Here is a 21417-nt window from a genome sequence, read left to right as displayed (position 1 = left end):
AGACCAGTAGCACTAACATTACAGACCAGTAACACTAACATTACAGACCAGTAACATTAACATTACAGACCACTAACACTAACATTACAGACCACTAACACTAACATTACAGACCAGTAACACTAACATTACAGACCAGTAACACTAACATTACAGACCAGTAACACTAACATTGCAGACCAGTAACAATAACATTACAGACCAGTAACACTAACAATATAGACCAGTAACACTAACATTGCAGACCATTAACACTAACATTACAGACCAGTAACACTAACATTCCAGACCAGTAACACTAACATTGCAGACCAGTAAAACTAACATTACAGACAGTAACACTAACATTACAGATCAGTAACACTAAAATTACAGACCAGTAACACTAACATTACAGACCAGTATCATTAACATTACAGACCACTATCACTAACATTACAGACCAGTAGCACTAACATTACAAACCAGTAACATTAACATTACAGACCAGAAACACTAACTTTACAGAATAGTAACATTAACATTACAGACCACTATCACTAACATTACAGACCAGTAACACTAACATTGCAGACAGATGCACTAACATTGCAGACCAGTAGCACTATCCTTAGAGACCATTAGCACTAACATTACAGACCAGTAACATTAAAATTACAGACCAGTAACACTAACATTACAGACCAGTAACATTAATATTACAGACTAGTAACACTTACATTAAAGACCAGTAACATTAACATTTCAGACAGTAACACTAACATTACAGACCAGTAACATTAACATTACAGACCAGTAGCACTAACATTACAGACCAGTAGCACTAACATTACAGACCAGCAACACTAACATTACAAACAGTAACACTAACATTACAGACCAGTAGCACTAACATTACAGACCAGTAACACTAACATTACAAACAGTAACACTAACATTACAGACCAGTAACACTAACATTTCAAACAGTAACACTAACATTACAGACCAGTAACACTAACATTACAAACAGTAACACTAACATTACAGACCAGTAACACTAACATTACAGACCAGTAACACTAACATTACAAACAGTAACACTAACATTACAGACCAGTAACACTAACATTACAGACCAGTAACACTAACATTACAGACCAGTAGCACTAACATTACAGACCAGTAACACTAACATTACAGACCAGTAACACTAACATTACAGACCAGTAGCACTAACATTACAGATCAGTAACACTAACATTACAGACCAGTAACACTAACATTACAGACCAATAGCACTAACATTACAGATCAGTAACACTAACATTACAGACCAGTAACACTAACATTACAGACCAGTAGCACTAACATTACAGACCAGTAGCACTAACATTACAGATCAGTAACACTAACATTACAGACCAGTAACACTAACATTACAGACCAGTAGCACTAACATTACAGATCAGTAACACTAACATTACAGACCAGTAACACTAACATTACAGACCAGTAGCACTAACATTACAGATCAGTAACACTAACATTACAGACCAGTAACACTAACATTACAGACCAGTAGCACTAACATTACAGACCAGTAGCACTAACATTACAGATCAGTAACACTAACATTACAGACCAGTAGCACTAACATTACAGACCAGTAGCACTAACATTACAGATCAGTAACACTAACATTACAGACCAGTAACACTAACATTACAGACCAGTAGCACTAACATTACAGATCAGTAACACTAACATTACAGACCAGTAACACTAACATTACAGACCAGTAACACTAACATTACAGACCAGTAACACTAACATTACAGACCAGTAACACTAACATTACAGACCAGTAACACTAACATTACAGAACAGTAACACTAACATTACAGACCAGTAACACTAACATTACAGACCAGTAACACTAACATTACAGACCAGTAATACTAACATTACAGACCAGTAACACTAACATTACAGACCAGTAACACTAACATTACAGACCAGTAACACTAACATTACAGACCACTATCACTAACATTACAGACCAGTAGCACTAACATTACAAACCAGTAACAATAACATTACAGATCAGTAACACTAACATTACAGACCAGTAACACTAACATTACAGACCAGGAACACTAACATTACAGACCAGTAACACTAACATTACAGACCAGTAACACTAACATTACAGACCAGTAACAATAATTACATATTAAGCTGCATTATAACTGTACGTATGATCCACTGTACTCGAATTACCTTATGTATTATTCGTCACAGAACCGGAGAGAACTGTAACGAATAACTGACAATGTTCAGTCACTCTTCAACGTTCAGCCACTCACAATGTTCAGTCATTAACACACAATGTTTAGTTACTCACACACAATGTTCAGTCACCCACAGGCAATGTTCAGTCTTTCACAGACAACGTTCAGTCACTCACAGACTATGTTCAGTCACTCACAGACAATGTTCCGTCACTCACAGACAACGTTCAGTCACTCACACACAATGTTTAGTTACTCACACACAATGTTCAGTCACTCACAATGTTCAGTCACTTACACACAATGTTCAGTCACGCACACACAATGTTCAGTCACTCACACACAATGTTCAGTCAATCACAAACAGCGTTCAGTCACTCACAGACAATGTACAGTCACTCATAGACTATGTTCAGTCACTCACAAACAATGTTCAGTCATTCACAGATAATGTTCAGTCACTAACAGACAATGTTCAGTCACTCACACACATTGTTCAGTCATGCACAGACAACGTTCAGTCACTCACAAAAACTGTTCAGTCACTCAGAGACAATGTTCAGTCACTCACAGACAATGCTCAGTCACTCACAGACAATGTTCAGTCACTCATAGACAATGCTCAGTCACTCACAAACAATGTTCAGTCATTTACAGAAAATGCTCAGTCACTCACAGACAATGTTCAGTCACTCGTACACATTGTTCAGTCATTCACAGACAACGTTCAGTCACTCACAAAAAATGTTCAGTCACTCACAGACAACGTTCAATCACTCACAGGCAATGTTTAATCACTCACAGACAATGTTCAGTCACTCACAGACAATATTCAGTCACTCATGGACAATGTTCAGTCACTCACAAACAATGTTCACTCATTTACAGACAATGTTCAATCACTCACAGACAAAGTTCAGTCACTCACACACAATGTTCAGTCACTCACAGAAAATGTTCAGTCACAGACAATGTTAAGTCACTCACAGACAATGTTCAGTCACTCAAACACAATGTTCAGTCACTCACACACAATGTTCAGTCACAAACAATATTCAGTCAGTCACAGACAATGTTCAGTCACTCACAGACAATGTTCAGTAACTTGCAATGTTCAGTCGTTCACAGACAATGTTCAGTCGCTCACAGACAATGTTCAGTCACTCACACACAATGTTCAGTCACTCACAAATAATGTTCAGTCACTCACAGACAATGTTCAGTCACTAACAGACAATGTTTATTTATTGACAATGTTCAGTCACTCACAGACAATGTTCAGTCGCTCACAGACAGTGTTCATTCACTCACACACAATGCTCAGTCACTCACAAATAATGTTCAGTCACTCACAGACAATATTTAGTCACTCACACACACAATGTTCAGTCACTCACAAATAATGATCAATCACACACGCATTGTTCAGTGGCTCACAAATGATGTTCAGTCACTCATAGACAATGTTCAGTCACTCATAGTGTTCAGTTACTCACAATGTTCAGTCACCTACAATGTTCAGTCACTCCCAGGAAGTGTTCAGTCACTCCCTGAAAATGTTCAGTCGCTCACAGACAATGTGCAGTCACTCACAAATAATGTTCAGTCACTCACTGACAATGTTCAGTCACTCCCAGAAAATGTTCAGTCGCTCACAGGCAATGTTCAGTAACTCACAGACAATGCTCAGTCACTCGCGAATAATGTTCAGTCACTCACAGACATTGTTCAGTCACTCCCAGAAAATGTTCAGCCACTCACAGACAATGTTCAGTCGCTCGCAGACAATGTGCAGTCGCTCTCAGACAATGTTCAGTCACTCACAGACAATATTCAGTCGCTCACAGACAATGTTCAGACGCTCACAGACAATGTTCAGTCGCTCACAGACAATGTTTAGTCGCTCACAGACAATGTTTAGTCGCTCACAGACAATGTTCAGTCACTCACAGACAATGTTCAGTCGCTAACAAAGAGAATGTCCAGTCACTCACAATGTTCAGTCACTCACAAATAATATTCAATCGCTCACAGATAATGTTCAGTCACTAACAGACAACGTTCAGTCACTTTCAGACCAGTTCATTCGCTCACAATGTTCATTCGCTCACAGACAATGTACAGTCGCTCACAGACAATGTTCATTCACTCACAAACAATGTTCAATCACTCACAGACAGTGTTCTTTCGCTCACAGACAATGTTCAGTCGCTCACAGACAATGATCAGTCACTCACAGACGATGTTCAGTCACTCACAATGTTCAGTCACTCACAGACAATGTTCAATCACTCATAGACAATGTTCATCTACTCACAAACAATGTTCAGTCACTCAGAGACAATGTTCTTTCGCTCACAGACAATGTTCAATCTCTCACAGACAATGTTCAGTCACTCACAGACGATGTTCAGTCACTCACAATGTTCAGTCACTCACAGACAATGTTCAGTCACTCATAGACAATGTTCAGTCACTCACACACAGTGCTCACTCACTCACAGACAATGTTCAGTCACTCATAGACAATGTTCAGTAACTCATACACAATGTTCAGTCACTCACAGACAATGTTCAGTCACTCATAGACAATGTTCAGTAACTCATACACAATGTTCAGTCACTCATACACAATGTTCAGTCACTCACAGACAATGTTCAATCACTCATAGACAATGTTCAGTCACTCACACACAATGTTCAGCCACTCAGAGACAATGTTCAGTCACTCATAGACAAAGTTCAGTCACTCACACACAATGTTCAGTCACTCACAGACAATGTTCAGTCACTCACAGACAATGTTCAGTAACTTGCAATGTTCAGTCGCTCACAAACAATGTTCAGTCGCTCACAGACAATGTTCAGTCACTCATAAACCATGCTCAGTCACTCACAAATAATGTTCATTCGGTCACAGACAATGGTCAGTCACTCACAGACAATGGTCAGTCACTCACAGACAATGGTCAGTCACTCACAGACAATGTTCAGTCACTCATAAACAATGTTCAGTCACTCACAGACTGTGTTAAGTCACAATGTTCTCACACAGACAATGTTTACTCTCAGACAATGTTCACTCAGTGATAATGTTCACTCACAGATAATGTTCACTTACAGATAATATTCACCTACAGATAATGTTCATTAGTATTGCAGACAATTATGCATAACACGATCCACGCCTGGCATTGTAGACAGTAATGGATGATAGGTTCCACGCCTGGTATTGTAGACAGTAATGGATGACAGGTTCCACGCCTGGTATTGTAGACAGTAATGGATGACAGGTTCCACCCCTGGTATTGTAGACAGTAATGGATGACAGGTTCCACCCCTGGTATTGTAGACAGTAATGGATGACAGGTTCCACCCCTGGTATTGAAGAAAATGATGGATGACAGGTTGCACGCCTGGTATTGCAGATAATAATGGTTGACAGGTTCCACGCCTGGTATTGTAAACAATAATGGTTGACAGGTTCCACGCCTGGTATTGTAGACAGTAATGGATGACAGGTTTCACGCCTGGTATTGCAGATAATAATGGTTGACAGGTTCCACGCCTGGTATTGTAGACAGTAATGGATGACAGGTTCCACGCCTGGTATTGTAGACAATAATTGATGACAGGTTCCACCCCTGGTATTGAAGAAAATAATTGATGACAGGTTCCACGCCTGGTATTGCAGATAATAATGGATGACAGGTTCCACGCCTGGTATTGCAGAAAATAACGGATGACAAGTTCCACGCCTGGTATTACAGACAATAATGGATGACAGGTTCCACGCCTGGTATTGCAGAAAATAACGGATGACAGGTTCCACGCCTGGTATTGCAGACAATAATGGATGACAGGTTCCACGCCTGGTATTGCAGACAATAATGGATGACAGGTTCCACGCCTGGTATTGCAGACAATAATGGATGACAGGTTCCACACCTGGTATTGCAGACAATAATGGATGACAGGTTCCACGACTGGTATTACAAACAATAATGGATGACAGGTTCCACACCTGGTATTGCAGACAACAATGGATGACAGGTTCCACACCTGGTATTGCAGACAATAATGGATGACATGTTCCACGCCTGGTATTGCAGACAATAATGGATGATAGGTTCCACACCTGGTCTTGCAGACAATAATGGATGACAGGTTCCACGCCTGGTATTGCAGACAATAATGGATGACAGATTCCACACCTGGTATTGCAGACGGTAATGGATGACAGGTTCCACGCCTGGTATTGCAGACAGTAATGGATGACAGGTTCCACGCCTGGTATTGCAGACAACAATGGATGACAGGTTCCACACCTGGTATTGCAGACAATAATGGATGACAGGTTCCAAGCCACATTACACTCTATTGTCATGAACAAATTTAACATTTATCTAATATTAGAATTTATATATCATCGTCGTAAGTCAATACAGGTTGGAGTTCGAGTCCTTGGCTAGTCGCAGTGTTGTTACTGATCAATACCACTCTCTCTCTCTCTTCATGGTCACAATAATATAAAATACTGCTCGTTGTACTGGTACACCAAACAGGGACTAGAATGAAATTAGCTTCGAGTCATCCAGACCATGGTGTGTCCTTGGGTAGCGAGTACAACGTCCAGTTCAGCTGGATGCGATGCTCTTAAGGATCGTATGGTCCAGTGGATTAGGGCGTCATGTGTTTTCGACCACCATGAGGTAGCCCAAAACAGCATGGGTTCAAGTCCTTGGATAGTTCCTTGATAATGTGAGTAGTCACGAAAGCGCTTGGAATTTCTCTATTCTTTCAGAGTGGTTGTTTTGCATATATATATATATATATATATATATATATATATATATATATATATATATATATATATATATATATATATATATATATATATATATATATATATATATATATATATAGGTAGTAGGTACTAGGTAGTAGGTTGGTAGACAGCAACCACCTAGGGAAGTACTACCGTCCTGCCAGATGACTGTGAAACAGAAACCTGTAACTGTTTTGCATGATAGTAGGATTGCTGGTTTCTTTTTCTGTCTCATAAACACGCTAGATAACAGGGATATCTTGCTACTCCTACTTACACTTTGGTCACACTTCACAGACACGCACATGCATATATATATACATACATCTAGGTTTTTCTCCTTTTTCTAAATAGTTCTTGTTCCTCTTTATTTCTTCTATTGTCCATGGGGAAGTGGAAAAGAATCTTTCCTCCGTAAGCCATGCGTGTCGTATGAGGCGACTAAAATGCCGGGAGCAATGGGCTAGTAACCCGTTCTCCTGTAGACATTTACTAAAAAAGAGAAGAAGAAAAACTTTATAAAACTGGGATGCTTAAATGTGCGTGGATGTAGGGCGGATGACAAGAAACAGATGATTGCTGATGTTATGAATGAAAAGAAGTTGGATGTCCTGGCCCTAAGTGAAACAAAGCTGAAGGGGGTAGGGGAGTTTCGGTGGGGGGAAATAAATGGGATTAAATCTGGAGTATCTGAGAGAGTTAGAGCAAAGGAAGGGATAGCAGTAATGTTGAGTGATCAGTTATGGAAGGAGAAAAGAGAATATGAATGTGTAAATTCAAGAATTATGTGGATTAAAGTAAAGTTTGGATGCGAGATGTGGGTCATAATAAGCGTGTATGCACCTGGAGAAGAGAGGAATGCAGAGGAGAGAGAGAGATTTTGGGAGATGTTAAGTGAATGTATAGGAGCCTTTGAACCAAGTGAGAGAGTAATTGTGGTAGGGGACCTGAATGCTAAAGTAGGAGAAACTTTTAGAGAGGGTGTGGTAGGTAAGTTTGGGGTGACAGGTGTAAATGATAATGGGAGCCCTTTGATTTTGAACTTTGTATAGAAAGGGGTTTAGTTATAGGTAATACATATTTTAAGAAAAAGAGGATAAATAAGTATACAAGATATGAAGTAGGGCGAAATGACAGTAGTTTGTTGGATTATGTATTGGTAGATAAAAGACTGTTGAGTAGACTTCAGGATGTACATGTTCATAGAGGGGCCACAGATATATCAGATCACTTTCTAGTTGTAGCTACACTGAGAGTAAAAGGTAGATGGGATACAAGGAGAACAGAAGCATCAGGGAAGAGAGAGGTGAAGGTTTATAAACTAAAAGAGGAGGCAGTTAGGGTAAGATATAAACAGTTATTGGAGGATAGATGGGCTAATGAGAGCATAGGCAATGGGATCGAAGAGGTATGGGGTAGGTTTAAAAATGTAGTGTTAGAGTGTTCAGCAGAAGTTTGTGGTTAAAGGAAAGTGGGTGCGGGAGGGAAGAGGAGCGATTGGTGGAATGATGATGTGAAGAGAGTAGTAAGGGAGAAAAAGTTAGCATATGAGAAGTTTTTACAAAGTAGAAGTGATGCAAGGAGGGAAGAGTATATGGAGAAAAAGAGAGAGGTTAAGAGAGTGGTGAAGCAATGTAAAAAGAGAGTAAATGAGAGAGTGGGTGAGATGTTATGAACAAATTTTGTTGAAAATAAGAAAAAGTTTTGGAGTGAGATTAACAAGTTAAGAAAGCCTAGAGAACAAATGGATTTGTCAGTTAAAAATAGGAGAGGAGAGTTATTAAATGAGAGTTAGAGGTATTGGGAAGATGGAGGGAATATTTTGAGGAATTGTTAAATGTTGATGAAGATAGAGAAGCTGTGATTTCGTGTATAGGGCAAGGAGGAACAACATCATGTAGGAGTGAGGAAGAGCCAGTTGTGAGTGTGGGGGAAGTTCATGAGGCAGTAGGTAAAATGAAAGGGGGTAAGGCAGCCGGGATTGATGGGATAAAGATAGAAATGTTAAAAGCAGGTGGGGATATAGTTTTGGAGTGGTTGGTGCAATTATTTAATAAATGTATGGAAGAGGGTAAGGTACCTAGGGATTGGCAGAGAGCATGCATAGTTCCTTTGTATAAAGGCAAAGGGGACATAAGAGAGTGCAAAAATTATAGGGGGATAAGTCTATTGAGTATACCTGGCAAAGTGTATGGTAGAGTTATTATTAAAAGAATTAAGAGTAAGACGGAGAATAGGATAGCAGATGAACAAGGAGGCTTTAGGAAAGGTAGGGGGTGTGTGGACCAGGTGTTTGCAGTGAAACATATAAGTGAACAGTATTTAGATAAGGCTAAAGAGGTCTTTGTGGCATTTATGGATTTGGAAAAGGCGTATGACAAGGTGGATAGGGGGGCAATGTGGCAGACGTTGCAGGTGTATGGTGTAGGAGGTAGGTTACTGAAAGCAGTGAAGTTTTTTTGCGAGGATAGTGAGGCCCAAGTTAGAGTATGTAGGAAAGAGGGAAATTATTTCCCAGTAAAAGTAGGCCTTAGACAAGGATGTGTGATGTCACCGTGGTTGTTTAATATATTTATAGATGGGGTTGTAAGAGAAGTAAATGCGAGGGTCTTGGCAAGAGGCGTGGAGTTAAAAGATAAAGAATCACACATAAAGTGGGAGTTGTCACAGTTACTCTTTGCTGATGACACTGTGCTCTTGGGAGATTCTGAAGAGAAGTTGCAGAGATTGGTGGATGAATTTGGTAGGGTGTGCAAAAGAAGAAAATTGAAAGTGAATACAGGAAAGAGTAAGGTTATGAGGATAACAAAAAGATTAGGTGATGAAAGTTTGGATATCAGATTGGAGGGAGAGAGTATGGAGGAGGTGAATGTATTCAGATATTTGGGAGTGGACGTGTCAGCGGATGGGTCTATGAAAGATGAGGCGAATCATAGAATTGATGAGGGGAAAAGGGTGAGTGGTGCACTTAGGAGTCTGTGGAGACAAAGAACTTTGTCCTTGGAGGCAAAGAGGGGAATGTATGAGAGTATAGTTTTACCAACGCTCATATATGGGTGTGAAGCATGGGTGATGAATGTTGCAGCGAGGAGAAGGCTGGAGGCAGTGGAGATGTCATGACTGAGTGCAATGTGTGGTATGAATATAGTGCAGAGAATTCGTAGTTTGGAAGTTAGGAGGAGGTGCGGGATTACCAAAACTGTTGTCCAGAGGGCTGAGGAAGGGTTGTTGAGGTGGTTCGGACATGTGGAGAGAATGGAGCGAAACAGAATAACTTCAAGAGTGTATCAGTCTGTAGTGGAAGGAAGGCGGCGTAGGGGTCGGCCTAGGAAAGGTTGGAGGGAGGGGAACCATCAATAAAGTTTACACTTGAACTCGAAAATGATGGCAAACTTCCTTTCCTCGGCGTTCTACTGTGCAGATCTCCCGACAGTGACAAACTTCTCTTCAAAGTGTATAGAAAACCTACCAACAAGGACGATCTTATACATTTTTATTCACACCAAGACACCCGCACTAAGAGAGGAGTCCTCATTGGCTTCTTCTTGAGAGCTCTTCGCATCTCCAGCCCTTGTTTTCTAGAAGAAGAATGCACTTACATAACACAAGCCTTTACACGTCTTCAATTCCCATCTTTCTTCATCCGAGATTGCAGACTCAAGGCACAAGCTATCCTCAACAAACCGCCCATGGAACAGCCCCCTAAACAGTTCATAGTACTCCCATGTGGCGATGTTGCCACGAATACTCGCCGGGCACTTGCTATGAGTAACATCAACGTTTCCACCATAAACACATCATCTATCAAAGACCTCACTACGAAACGCAGCCCCACACCTCTAACTTCTACAGCAGGCGTCTACACTATCCCCTGTGGGTTCTGTCCCAAGAAATATGTAGGCGAGACAGGCAGAGATCTTGCAGTCCGCCTGAATGAACATCGAAATGCCTCTAACAGAGACGATGTAAGGTATGCCTGTGTCCTCCACAGAGACTCCACGGGGCATTTGATGAACTGGAACGAGGCACAACTCGTTCTCACCGAACCAGACCTCAGACGCCGACGGTGCCTAGAAGCCCCACTAATCGCCGTCACCGACACTATAGAACGCAACACTGGAAACTACAAAATTTCAAAAACATTGGCATACATGATACTTAAGCAGCACCAACCCAACAACACAGGAGTCACATGATTTCGTCGTCTACCCGTCCTCCTCATAGGTAGAGGTTGTTTTGATAAGGACCTGCCTCGCATGGGCCAGCAGGCCTTCTACAGTGTTCCTCCATTCTTATGTTCTTATGACATTCCTCAGGTCACGTGCGTCACATCTCACTCTCCGCCTATATATATAATGTCTTTCTACCTCTGTATGTTAGAAGTGATCAAGGTCCCAGGACCGAAACGTTTTCTAATAAATATGTTATAGTGTTTGCTTACGTGTCTTTCTAAACCATATATATATATATATATATATATATCTATATATATATATATATGTGTGTGTGTGTGTGTGTGTGTGAGTGTGTGTGTGTGTGTGTGTGTGTGTGTGTGTGTGTGTGTGTGTGTGTGTGTGTGTGTGTGTGTGTATAAATACATCCACGGAAACATGTGGTTTTAAAATGAAGAAGATGCTAGGATATTGCGTGGTGAAAGCAGCCTCTCAGGATAATTCCTGAGTGCCAGATCTGAATAGTTTAAAACTCTTCCATGTTGATATCTTAATAATGCAACTTCTAAACGCCTTCAAACTTAATATGCTTGTGTACTTTAGCATATTGGTATTTTTACGCATCTCTGCCGTAAGCCTGTTAGCCCATACTAGTCAGGTCTTACTCACACTCAATCATTCCGGAAGGTAATGTACTGACTTTGGTGGCTGTGCAAATCTTTCCCGACAGGTGATCGGGTCGGCATTGATTTCCATAAATACAGAGTAATGTGTATGTCTGTAGCAGTCTGAGAGCTGCTGCCGCCGGGGACTGCTGAGGCTCAGCATATCCACCGTCATGTGGGTTGTATGGTGGTTCGTGAAAGGCCTCATAGTGTCGCAGGTGGTCGACAGCGAGGTCATCATCTGGTATCCTCCAGTGAATGTCTCCAACAGCTTCCTGCAGAAGGGGACGAAGGTTCAACTGGAGACAAAGAGTGAGTTGATCTGCGCCATCCAAGCCTCGCAGACTGCCTGGTGTAATCTGTTTCAGTACGAGGATGGTGTGTGCACGTTCTATGACGTGATGTTTGGTTATGTGAACGCGAGAGCCCAGTCCAGCAGTCAACCTCCAGCTCAACCTACATCTTCCTGCAGGACTAAACACGAATGGAGTCAGTATAGTTATGCTTTGGTCTTTCTGCATGCACAGCTAAATGTCACCCATCTCTGTACAAGCAGTGTATCATGCTGAAACAAAATTATTATTATTATTATTATTATTATTATTATTATTATTATTATTATTATTATTATTATTATTATTATTATTATTATTAATGGTGCCCATAAAGTATAGGAAATGTCCATTATGAAGACAATTTGCTTACTATTCAGAGTTATCAAGTTAACCTGTGCTGCGTCCTCTGTTATGTGATAAAATTAACATGAGCATAACTGTCATAATGAAGACTTGCTTAGTAATCCGTATCTACCACATGACTTGTTTTATTTACGTTTTGTTCATGATGTCTGAGCCATAATTTGTCATTTACCCCTTATAAGGATTCACAATATATATATATATATATATATATATATATATATATATATATATATATATATATATATATATATATATATATATATATATATATATATATATATATATATTTAATATACATATGTATATGTATGTATATATATATATATACATATTCATTTATATATATATATATATATATATATGCAATAAGATCACAGTAAACAGGTGATTTCAAAATATGCAAAACAACCACTCTGAAAGAATAGAGAAATTCCAAGCGCTTTCGTGACTACTCACATTATCAAGGAACTATGAAAGTGAAGCATCCAAGGAAGCTATATAAGGGTTCGGCCAGCACCTCACTATCAGATCCCACAACGGTTAAACACGTGACGCGCGGCGAGCCAACTTGGATAGGTCCTTTGCAAAACTCGCCCCCAAGCTATTTATTTGTCCAGTGTATCATTAAATTCTTCCCAAATTCTATTAATTATAAATGGATCTAATTTATATAAACCAAAGGAAATATTCATATTATTGTCAAAACTGCTTTTTATGAAACAAGATTCAATTATATTCCTGTCGACCATGGACTTGCTTGATACTACTTTCTCAACTTTTTGAAAATCAATTGGATGGTTAAAATCTCTTACATGAATAAACAGAGCACTGGAATCTTGTCCAGTTCTAATGCTATATTTATGTTGTTTTAATCTTAGTTCGAGATTTTTACCAGTTTGACCGTAATAAACTTTATCGCAAATTTTACAAGGAATCTTATAGACACATCCATCAGCATTTTGGGGGGAATTCTTAATCAAAAGTTTTTTTATTGTATCAAGATTTTTGAATACAACTTTAATATTAAAAGTCTTAAGAAGAGAAGGCATATCAACCAAGTTTTCATGGTAAGGGAGAACCAACATATTTTTAGTTGAATAAGGCTGGTTGCCCTTTTTTGGATTATAAAAAGTGTTCCTAGCAACTTTAAAAGATTTATCAATTACATTTCTTGGATATTTTAAATCATTACCTATTTCATAAATTTTGGATATTTCCTCATCTATGAACTCAGGACTACAAATTCGTAAAGCTCTCAAAAACATTGATGAGAAAACAGACAGTTTGACTCTATCTTGATGCGAGGAATAATAGTGGACATAGGAACAGTTATTTGTAGGTTTTCTGTAAATTTTAAATTTGAATTCATTATTACCCTTAATAATTAAAACATCTAGAAAAGGCAATGAGTTATTTTCTTCAAACTCAACAGTAAAGTTTATAGAATGGGCTAAGCTATTTAATTTTCCAAGAAAATGGTGTATATCTACATTTTTGGGCATAAGACACAAAATATCATCAACATATCTGAACCATTTAGCTCTATTAGGGAGGATTGTGTTAAGCAACCTTGTTTCAAAAAATTCCATGTATAGGTTACTAAGAACAGGTGAAAGAGGATTTCCCATTGCCATACCAAACTTCTGAGTGTAAAACTTATCATTAAATACAAATTTTGCATCAACAATGCAAAGTTTAATAAGTTTAATGATAGTAGGAACTGGCAATGGTAAATCATAGTTAACGAGTTCTTCAGATAAGAAACTTAATAAATCATCAACAGGAACTTTCGTAAACAAGGAAGTAACATCAAAACTAACCATGTTAAAATCATTTAAGTCAGTCAAGGAGCTTAATTTATCAACCAAGTCTATGTTGTTTTTAACATTAAAGTTAGAAATTTTGCCAACAATAGGGCTCAAAATATCAACAAGCCATTTGGATAATTTATATGAAACTGACCCTATGGAGCTAATAATTGGTCTGACTGGATTCCCTGCTTTGTGTGTTTTTATTAGTCCATACATGTAAGGTAAAGACGGATTAGTGGAAGTAAATTGTTTGACTAGTTCATCTTTGCCTTTCAGTAGAAGTTTTATTGTTTTATTGAAATTGCTGTTAACGGTTTCTAGGGGATTTTTCCTAAGTTTATGATGAAATTAATATTAGTATACAGCTCTATGTTAAAACCAAACATTCCCAATTGCCCTCAAAGATTCTTTAAGTCTTATGATACACTTAATAACAATAAAAATTTGCGCCTTACTAAAGCAGACAAAATAAATGCAATAGTAATTATGAAAGAAAATGATTACCAAGAAAAAATGAATAATCTCTTAGATGATACTGAAACCTATTCTAAACTTAGGAAAAATCCCCTAGAAACCGTTAACAACAATTTCAATAAAACAATAAAACTTCTACTGAAAGGCAAAGATGAATTAGTCAAACAATTTACTTCCACTAATCCATCTTTACCTTACATGTATAGACTAATAAAAACACACAAACCAGGGAATCCAGTCAGACCAATTATTAGCTCCATAGGGTCAGTTTCATATAAATTATCCAAATGGCTTGTTGATATTTTGAACCCTATTGTTGGCAAAATTTCTAACTTTAATGTTAAAAACAACATTGACTTGGTTGATAAATTAAGCTCCTTGACTGACTTAAATGATTTTAACATGGTTAGTTTTGATGTTACTTCCTTGTTTACGAAAGTTCCTGTTGATGATTTATTAAGTTTCTTATCTGAAGAACTCGTTAACTATGATTTACCATTGCCAGTTCCTACTATCATTAAACTTATTAAACTTTGCATTGTTGATGCAAAATTTGTATTTAATGATAAGTTTTACACTCAGAAGTTTGGTATGGCAATGGGAAATCCTCTTTCACCTGTTCTTAGTAACCTATACATGGAATTTTTTGAAACAAGGTTGCTTAACACAATCCTCTCTAATAGAGCTAAATGGTTCAGATATGTTGATGATATTTTGTGTCTTATGCCCAAAAATGTAGATATACACCATTTTCTTGGAAAATTAAATAGCTTAGCCCATTCTACAAACTTTACTGTTGAGTTTGAAGAAAATAACTCATTGCCTTTTCTAGATGTTTTAATTATTAAGGGTAATAATGAATTCAAATTTAAAATTTACAGAAAACCTACAAATAACTGTTCCTATGTCCACTATTATTCCTCGCATCAAGATAGAGTCAAACTGTCTGTTTTCTCATCAATGTTTTTGAGAGCTTTACGAATTTGTAGTCCTGAGTTCATAGATGAGGAAATATCCAAAATTTATGAAATAGGTAATGATTTAAAATATCCAAGAAATGTAATTGATAAATCTTTTAAAGTTGCTAGGAACACTTTTTATAATCCAAAAAAGGGCAACCAGCCTTATTCAACTAAAAATATGTTGGTTCTCCCTTACCATGAAAACTTGGTTGATATGCCTTCTCTTCTTAAGACTTTTAATATTAAAGTTGTATTCAAAAATCTTGATACAGTAAAAAAACTTTTGTTTAAGAATTCCCCCCAAAATGCTGATGGATGTGTCTATAAGATTCCTTGTAAAATTTGCGATAAAGTTTATTACGGTCAAACTGGTAAAAATCTCGAACTAAGATTAAAACAACATAAATATAGCATTAGAACTGGACAAGATTCCAATGCTCTATTTATTCATGTAAGAGATTTTAACCATCCAATTGATTTTCAAAAAGTTGAGAAAGTAGTATCAAGCAAGTCCATGGTCGACAGGAATATAATTGAATCTTGTTTCATAAAAAGCAGTTTTGACAATAATATGAATATTTCCTTTGGTTTATATAAATTAGATCCATTTATAATTAATAGAATTTGGGAAGAATTTAATGATACACTGGACAAATAAATAGCTTGGGGGCGAGTTTTGCAAAGGACCTATCCAAGTTGGCTCGCCGCGCGTCACGTGTTTAACCGTTGTGGGATCTGATAGTGAGGTGCTGGCCGACCCCTTATATAGCTTCCTTGGATGCTTCACTTTCATAGTTCCTTGATAATGTGAGTAGTCACGAAAGCGCTTGGAATTATTTCTCTATTCTTTCAGAGTGGTTGTTTTGCATATATATATATATATATATATATATATATATATATATATATATATATATATATATATATATATATATATATATATATATATATATATATATATATATATATATATGTCGTGCCGAATAGGCAGAACTTGCGATCTTGGCTTAAATAGCAACGCTCATCTTGCCATATAGGACAAGTGAAAATTTGTGTATGCAATAATTTCGCCAAAATCATTCTGAACCTAAGGAAAAAAAAATATTTCACTGTGTTTGTTTAGTATTATTATTGTAAATAAATGTAAAATATATTTAGTTGGGTTAGGCTAAAATAAATTGCTCTTGCTATAATAAGGTTAGGTAAGTTTTCTAAGTTCCTTTTGGTGCAAAATTATAAATTTTTACATTACCTGGAATTTACCTGGAGAGAGTTCCGGGGGTCAACGCCCCCGCGGCCCGGTCTGTGACCAGGACTCCTTGAGGTAAGAGCAAATAAACAAGAACAAGAACTAGAAAGAAAATAGAAGAAAACCCAAAGGGGTGTGTATATATATGCTTGTACATGTATGTGTAGTGTGACCTAATGTAAGTAGAAGTAGCAAGACGTACCTGAAATCTTGCATGTGTATGAGACAGAAAAATGGACACCAGCAATCCTACCATCATGTAAAACAATTACAGGTTTCCGTTTTACACTCACTTGGCAGGACGGTAGTACCTCCCTGGGCGGTTGCTGTCTTAACATTAATGAAAAAAATATATCTTTAAACGTGTAAAAGAAAATTTCGGAAAGGACTTAATTTTAAATGAGTTCTTGCTAAATGACCAGTTTTACATATTCGGCACGACATATATATTACAAGTCGGCCGTCTCCCACCGAGGCAGGGTGACCCAAAAAGAAAGAAAATCCCCAAAAAGAAAATACTTTCATCATCATTCAACACTTTCACCACACTCACACATTATCACTGTTTTTGCAGAGGTGCTCAGAATACAACAGTTTAGAAGCATATACATTTAAAGATACACAACATATCCCTCCAAACTGCTAATATCCCAAACCCCTCCTTTAAAGTGCAGGCATTGTACTTCCCATTTCCAAGACTCAAGTCCGACTATATAAAAATAACCGGATTTTAAATATTTTTTTTTTTTTTTTTTTATTATCACACCGGCCGATTCCCACCAAGGCAGGGTGGCCCGAAAAAGAAAAACTTTCACCATCATTCACTCCATCACTGTCTTGCCAGAAGGGTGCTTTACACTACAGTTTTTAAACTGCAACATTAACACCCCTCCTTCAGAGTGCAGGCACTGTACTTCCCATCTCCAGGACTCAAGTCCGGCCTGCCGGTTTCCCTGAATCCCTTCATAAATGTTACTTTGCTCACACTCCAACAGCACGTCAAGTATTAAAAACCATTTGTCTCCATTCACTCCTATCAAACACGCTCACGCATGCCTGCTGGAAGTCCAAGCCCCTCGCACACAAAACCTCCTTTACCCCCTCCCTCCAACCCTTCCTAGGCCGACCCCTACCCCGCCTTCCTTCCACTACAGACTGATACACTCTTGAAGTCATTCTGTTTCGCTCCATTCTCTCTACATGTCCGAACCACCTCAACAACCCTTCCTCAGCCCTCTGGACAACAGTTTTGGTAATCCCGCACCTCCTCCTAACTTCCAAACTACGAATTCTCTGCATTATATTCACACCACACATTGCCCTCAGACATGACATCTCCACTGTCTCCAGCCTTCTCCTCGCTGCAACATTCATCACCCACGCTTCACACCCATATAAGAGCGTTGGTAAAACTATACTCTCATACATTCCCCTCTTTGCCTCCAAGGACAAAGTTCTTTGTCTCCACAGACTCCTAAGTGCACCACTCACTCTTTTTCCCTCATCAATTCTATGATTCACCTCATCTTTCATAGACCCATCCGCTGACACGTCCACTCCCAAATATCTGAATACGTTCACCTCCTCCATACTCTCTCCCTCCAATCTGATATTCAATCTTTCATCACCTAATCTTTTTGTTATCCTCATAACCTTACTCTTTCCTGTATTCACCTTTAATTTTCTTCTTTTGCACACCCTACCAAATTCATCCACCAATCTCTGCAACTTCTCTTCAGAATCTCCCAAGAGCACAGTGTCATCAGCAAAGAGCAGCTGTGACAACTCCCACTTTGTGTGTGATTCTTTATCTTTTAACTCCACGCCTCTTGCCAAGACCCTCGCATTTACTTCTCTTACAACCCCATCTATAAATATATTAAACAACCACGGTGACATCACACATCCTTGTCTAAGGCCTACTTTTACTGGGAAAAAATTTCCCTCTTTCCTACATACTCTAACTTGAGCCTCACTATCCTCGTAAAAACTCTTCACTGCTTTCAGTAACCTACCTCCTACACCATACACTTGCAACATCTGCCACATTGCCCCCCTATCCACCCTGTCATACGCCTTTTCCAAATCCATAAATGCCACAAAGACCTCTTTAGCCTTATCTAAATACTGTTCACTTATATGTTTCACTGTAAACACCTGGTCCACACACCCCCTACCTTTCCTAAAGCCTCCTTGTTCATCTGCTATCCTATTCTCCGTCTTACTCTTAATTCTTTCAATTATAACTCTACCATACACTTTACCAGGTACACTCAACAGACTTATCCCCCTATAATTTTTGCACTCTCTTTTATCCCCTTTGCCTTTATACAAAGGAACTATGCATGCTCTCTGCCAATCCCTAGGTACCTTACCCTCTTCCATACATTTATTAAATAATTGCACCAACCACTCCAAAACTATATCCCCACCTGCTTTTAACATTTCTATCTTTATCCCATCAATCCCGGCTGCCTTACCCCCTTTCATTTTACCTACTGCCTCACGAACTTCCCCCACACTCACAACTGGCTCTTCCTCACTCCTACAAGATGTTATTCCTCCTTGCCCTATACACGAAATCACAGCTTCCCTATCTTCATCAACATTTAACAATTCCTCAAAATATTCCTTCCATCTTCCCAATACCTCTAACTCTCCATTTAATAACTCTCCTCTCCTATTTTTAACTGACAAATCCATTTGTTCTCTAGGCTTTCTTAACTTGTTAATCTCACTCCAAAACTTTTTCTTATTTTCAACAAAATTTGTTGATAACATCTCACCCACTCTCTCATTTGCTCTCTTTTTACATTGCTTCACCACTCTCTTAACCTCTCTCTTTTTCTCCATATACTCTTCCCTCCTTGCATCACTTCTACTTTGTAAAAACTTCTCATATGCTAACTTTTTCTCCCTTACTACTCTCTTTACATCATCATTCCACCAATCGCTCCTCTTCCCTCCTGCACCCACTTTCCTGTAACCACAAACTTCTGCTGAACACTCTAACACTACATTTTTAAACCTACCCCATACCTCTTCGACCCCATTGCCTATGCTCTCATTAGCCCATCTATCCTCCAATAGCTGTTTATATCTTACCCTAACTGCCTCCTCTTTTAGTTTATAAACCTTCACCTCTCTCTTCCCTGATGCTTCTATTCTCCTTGTATCCCATCTACCTTTTACTCTCAGTGTAGCTACAACTAGAAAGTGATCTGATATATCTGTGGCCCCTCTATAAACATGTACATCCTGAAGTCTACTCAACAGTCTTTTATCTACCAATACATAATCCAACAAACTACTGTCATTTCGCCCTACATCATATCGTGTATACTTATTTATCCTCTTTTTCTTAAAATATGTATTACCTATAACTAAACCCCTTTCTATACAAAGTTCAATCAAAGGGCTCCCATTATCATTTACACCTGGCACCCCAAACTTACCTACCACACCCTCTCTAAAAGTTTCTCCTACTTTAGCATTCAAGTCCCCTACCACAATTACTCTCTCACTTGGTTCAAAGGCTCCTATACATTCACTTAACATCTCCCAAAATCTCTCTCTCTCCTCTGCATTCCTCTCTTCTCCAGGTGCATACACGCTTATTATGACCCACTTCTCGCATCCAACCTTTACTTTAATCCACATAATTCTTGAATTTACACATTCATATTCTCTTTTCTCCTTCCATAACTGATCATTTAACATTACTGCTACCCCTTCCTTTGCTCTAACTCTCTCAGATACTCCAGATTTAATCCCATTTATTTCCCCCCACTGAAACTCTCCTACCCCCTTCAGCTTTGTTTCGCTTAGGGCCAGGACATCCAACTTCTTTTCATTCATAACATCAGCAATCATCTGTTTTTTGTCATCCGCACTACATCCACGCACATTTAAGCAACCCAGTTTTATAAAGTTTTTCTTCTTCTCTTTTTTAGTAATTGTATACAGGAGAAGGGGTTACTAGCCCATTGCTCCCGGCATTTTAGTCGCCTCATACGACACGCATGGCTTACGGAGGAAAGATTCTTTTCCACTTCCCCATGGACAATAGAAGAAATAAAAAAGAACAAGAGCTATTTAGAAAAAGGAGAAAAACCTAGATGTATGTATATATATATATGCATGTGCGTGTCTGTGAAGTGTGACCAAAGTGTTAGTAGGAGTAGCAAGATATCCCTGTTATCTTAGCGTGTTTATGAGACAGAAAAAGAAACCAGCAATCCTACCATCATGCAAAACAATTACAGGTTTTTGTTTCACAGTC

At 38.5% G+C, this 21417-nt stretch overlaps 1 protein-coding gene across 1 annotated transcript in view; it reads left to right on the top strand.

Moving 5' to 3' along the window:
- The first annotated feature begins 12076 nt into the window (after nucleotides 1–12076).
- Nucleotides 12077–21417, top strand: part of LOC138855233 (uncharacterized) — a 32170-nt gene continuing 22829 nt past the window's right edge. The window contains exon 1 of the mRNA XM_070103528.1: nucleotides 12077–12427. Within this exon, the coding sequence (XP_069959629.1) occupies nucleotides 12112–12427 (316 nt within the window). The 5' untranslated portion in view covers nucleotides 12077–12111. The remainder of the gene's footprint in view (nucleotides 12428–21417) is intronic.

Source organism: Cherax quadricarinatus, chromosome 85 (assembly GCF_038502225.1).
Source record: "Cherax quadricarinatus isolate ZL_2023a chromosome 85, ASM3850222v1, whole genome shotgun sequence".
Classification (NCBI taxonomy): domain Eukaryota; kingdom Metazoa; phylum Arthropoda; class Malacostraca; order Decapoda; family Parastacidae; genus Cherax; species Cherax quadricarinatus.
This window is presented reverse-complemented; position numbering and strand designations above follow the sequence as displayed.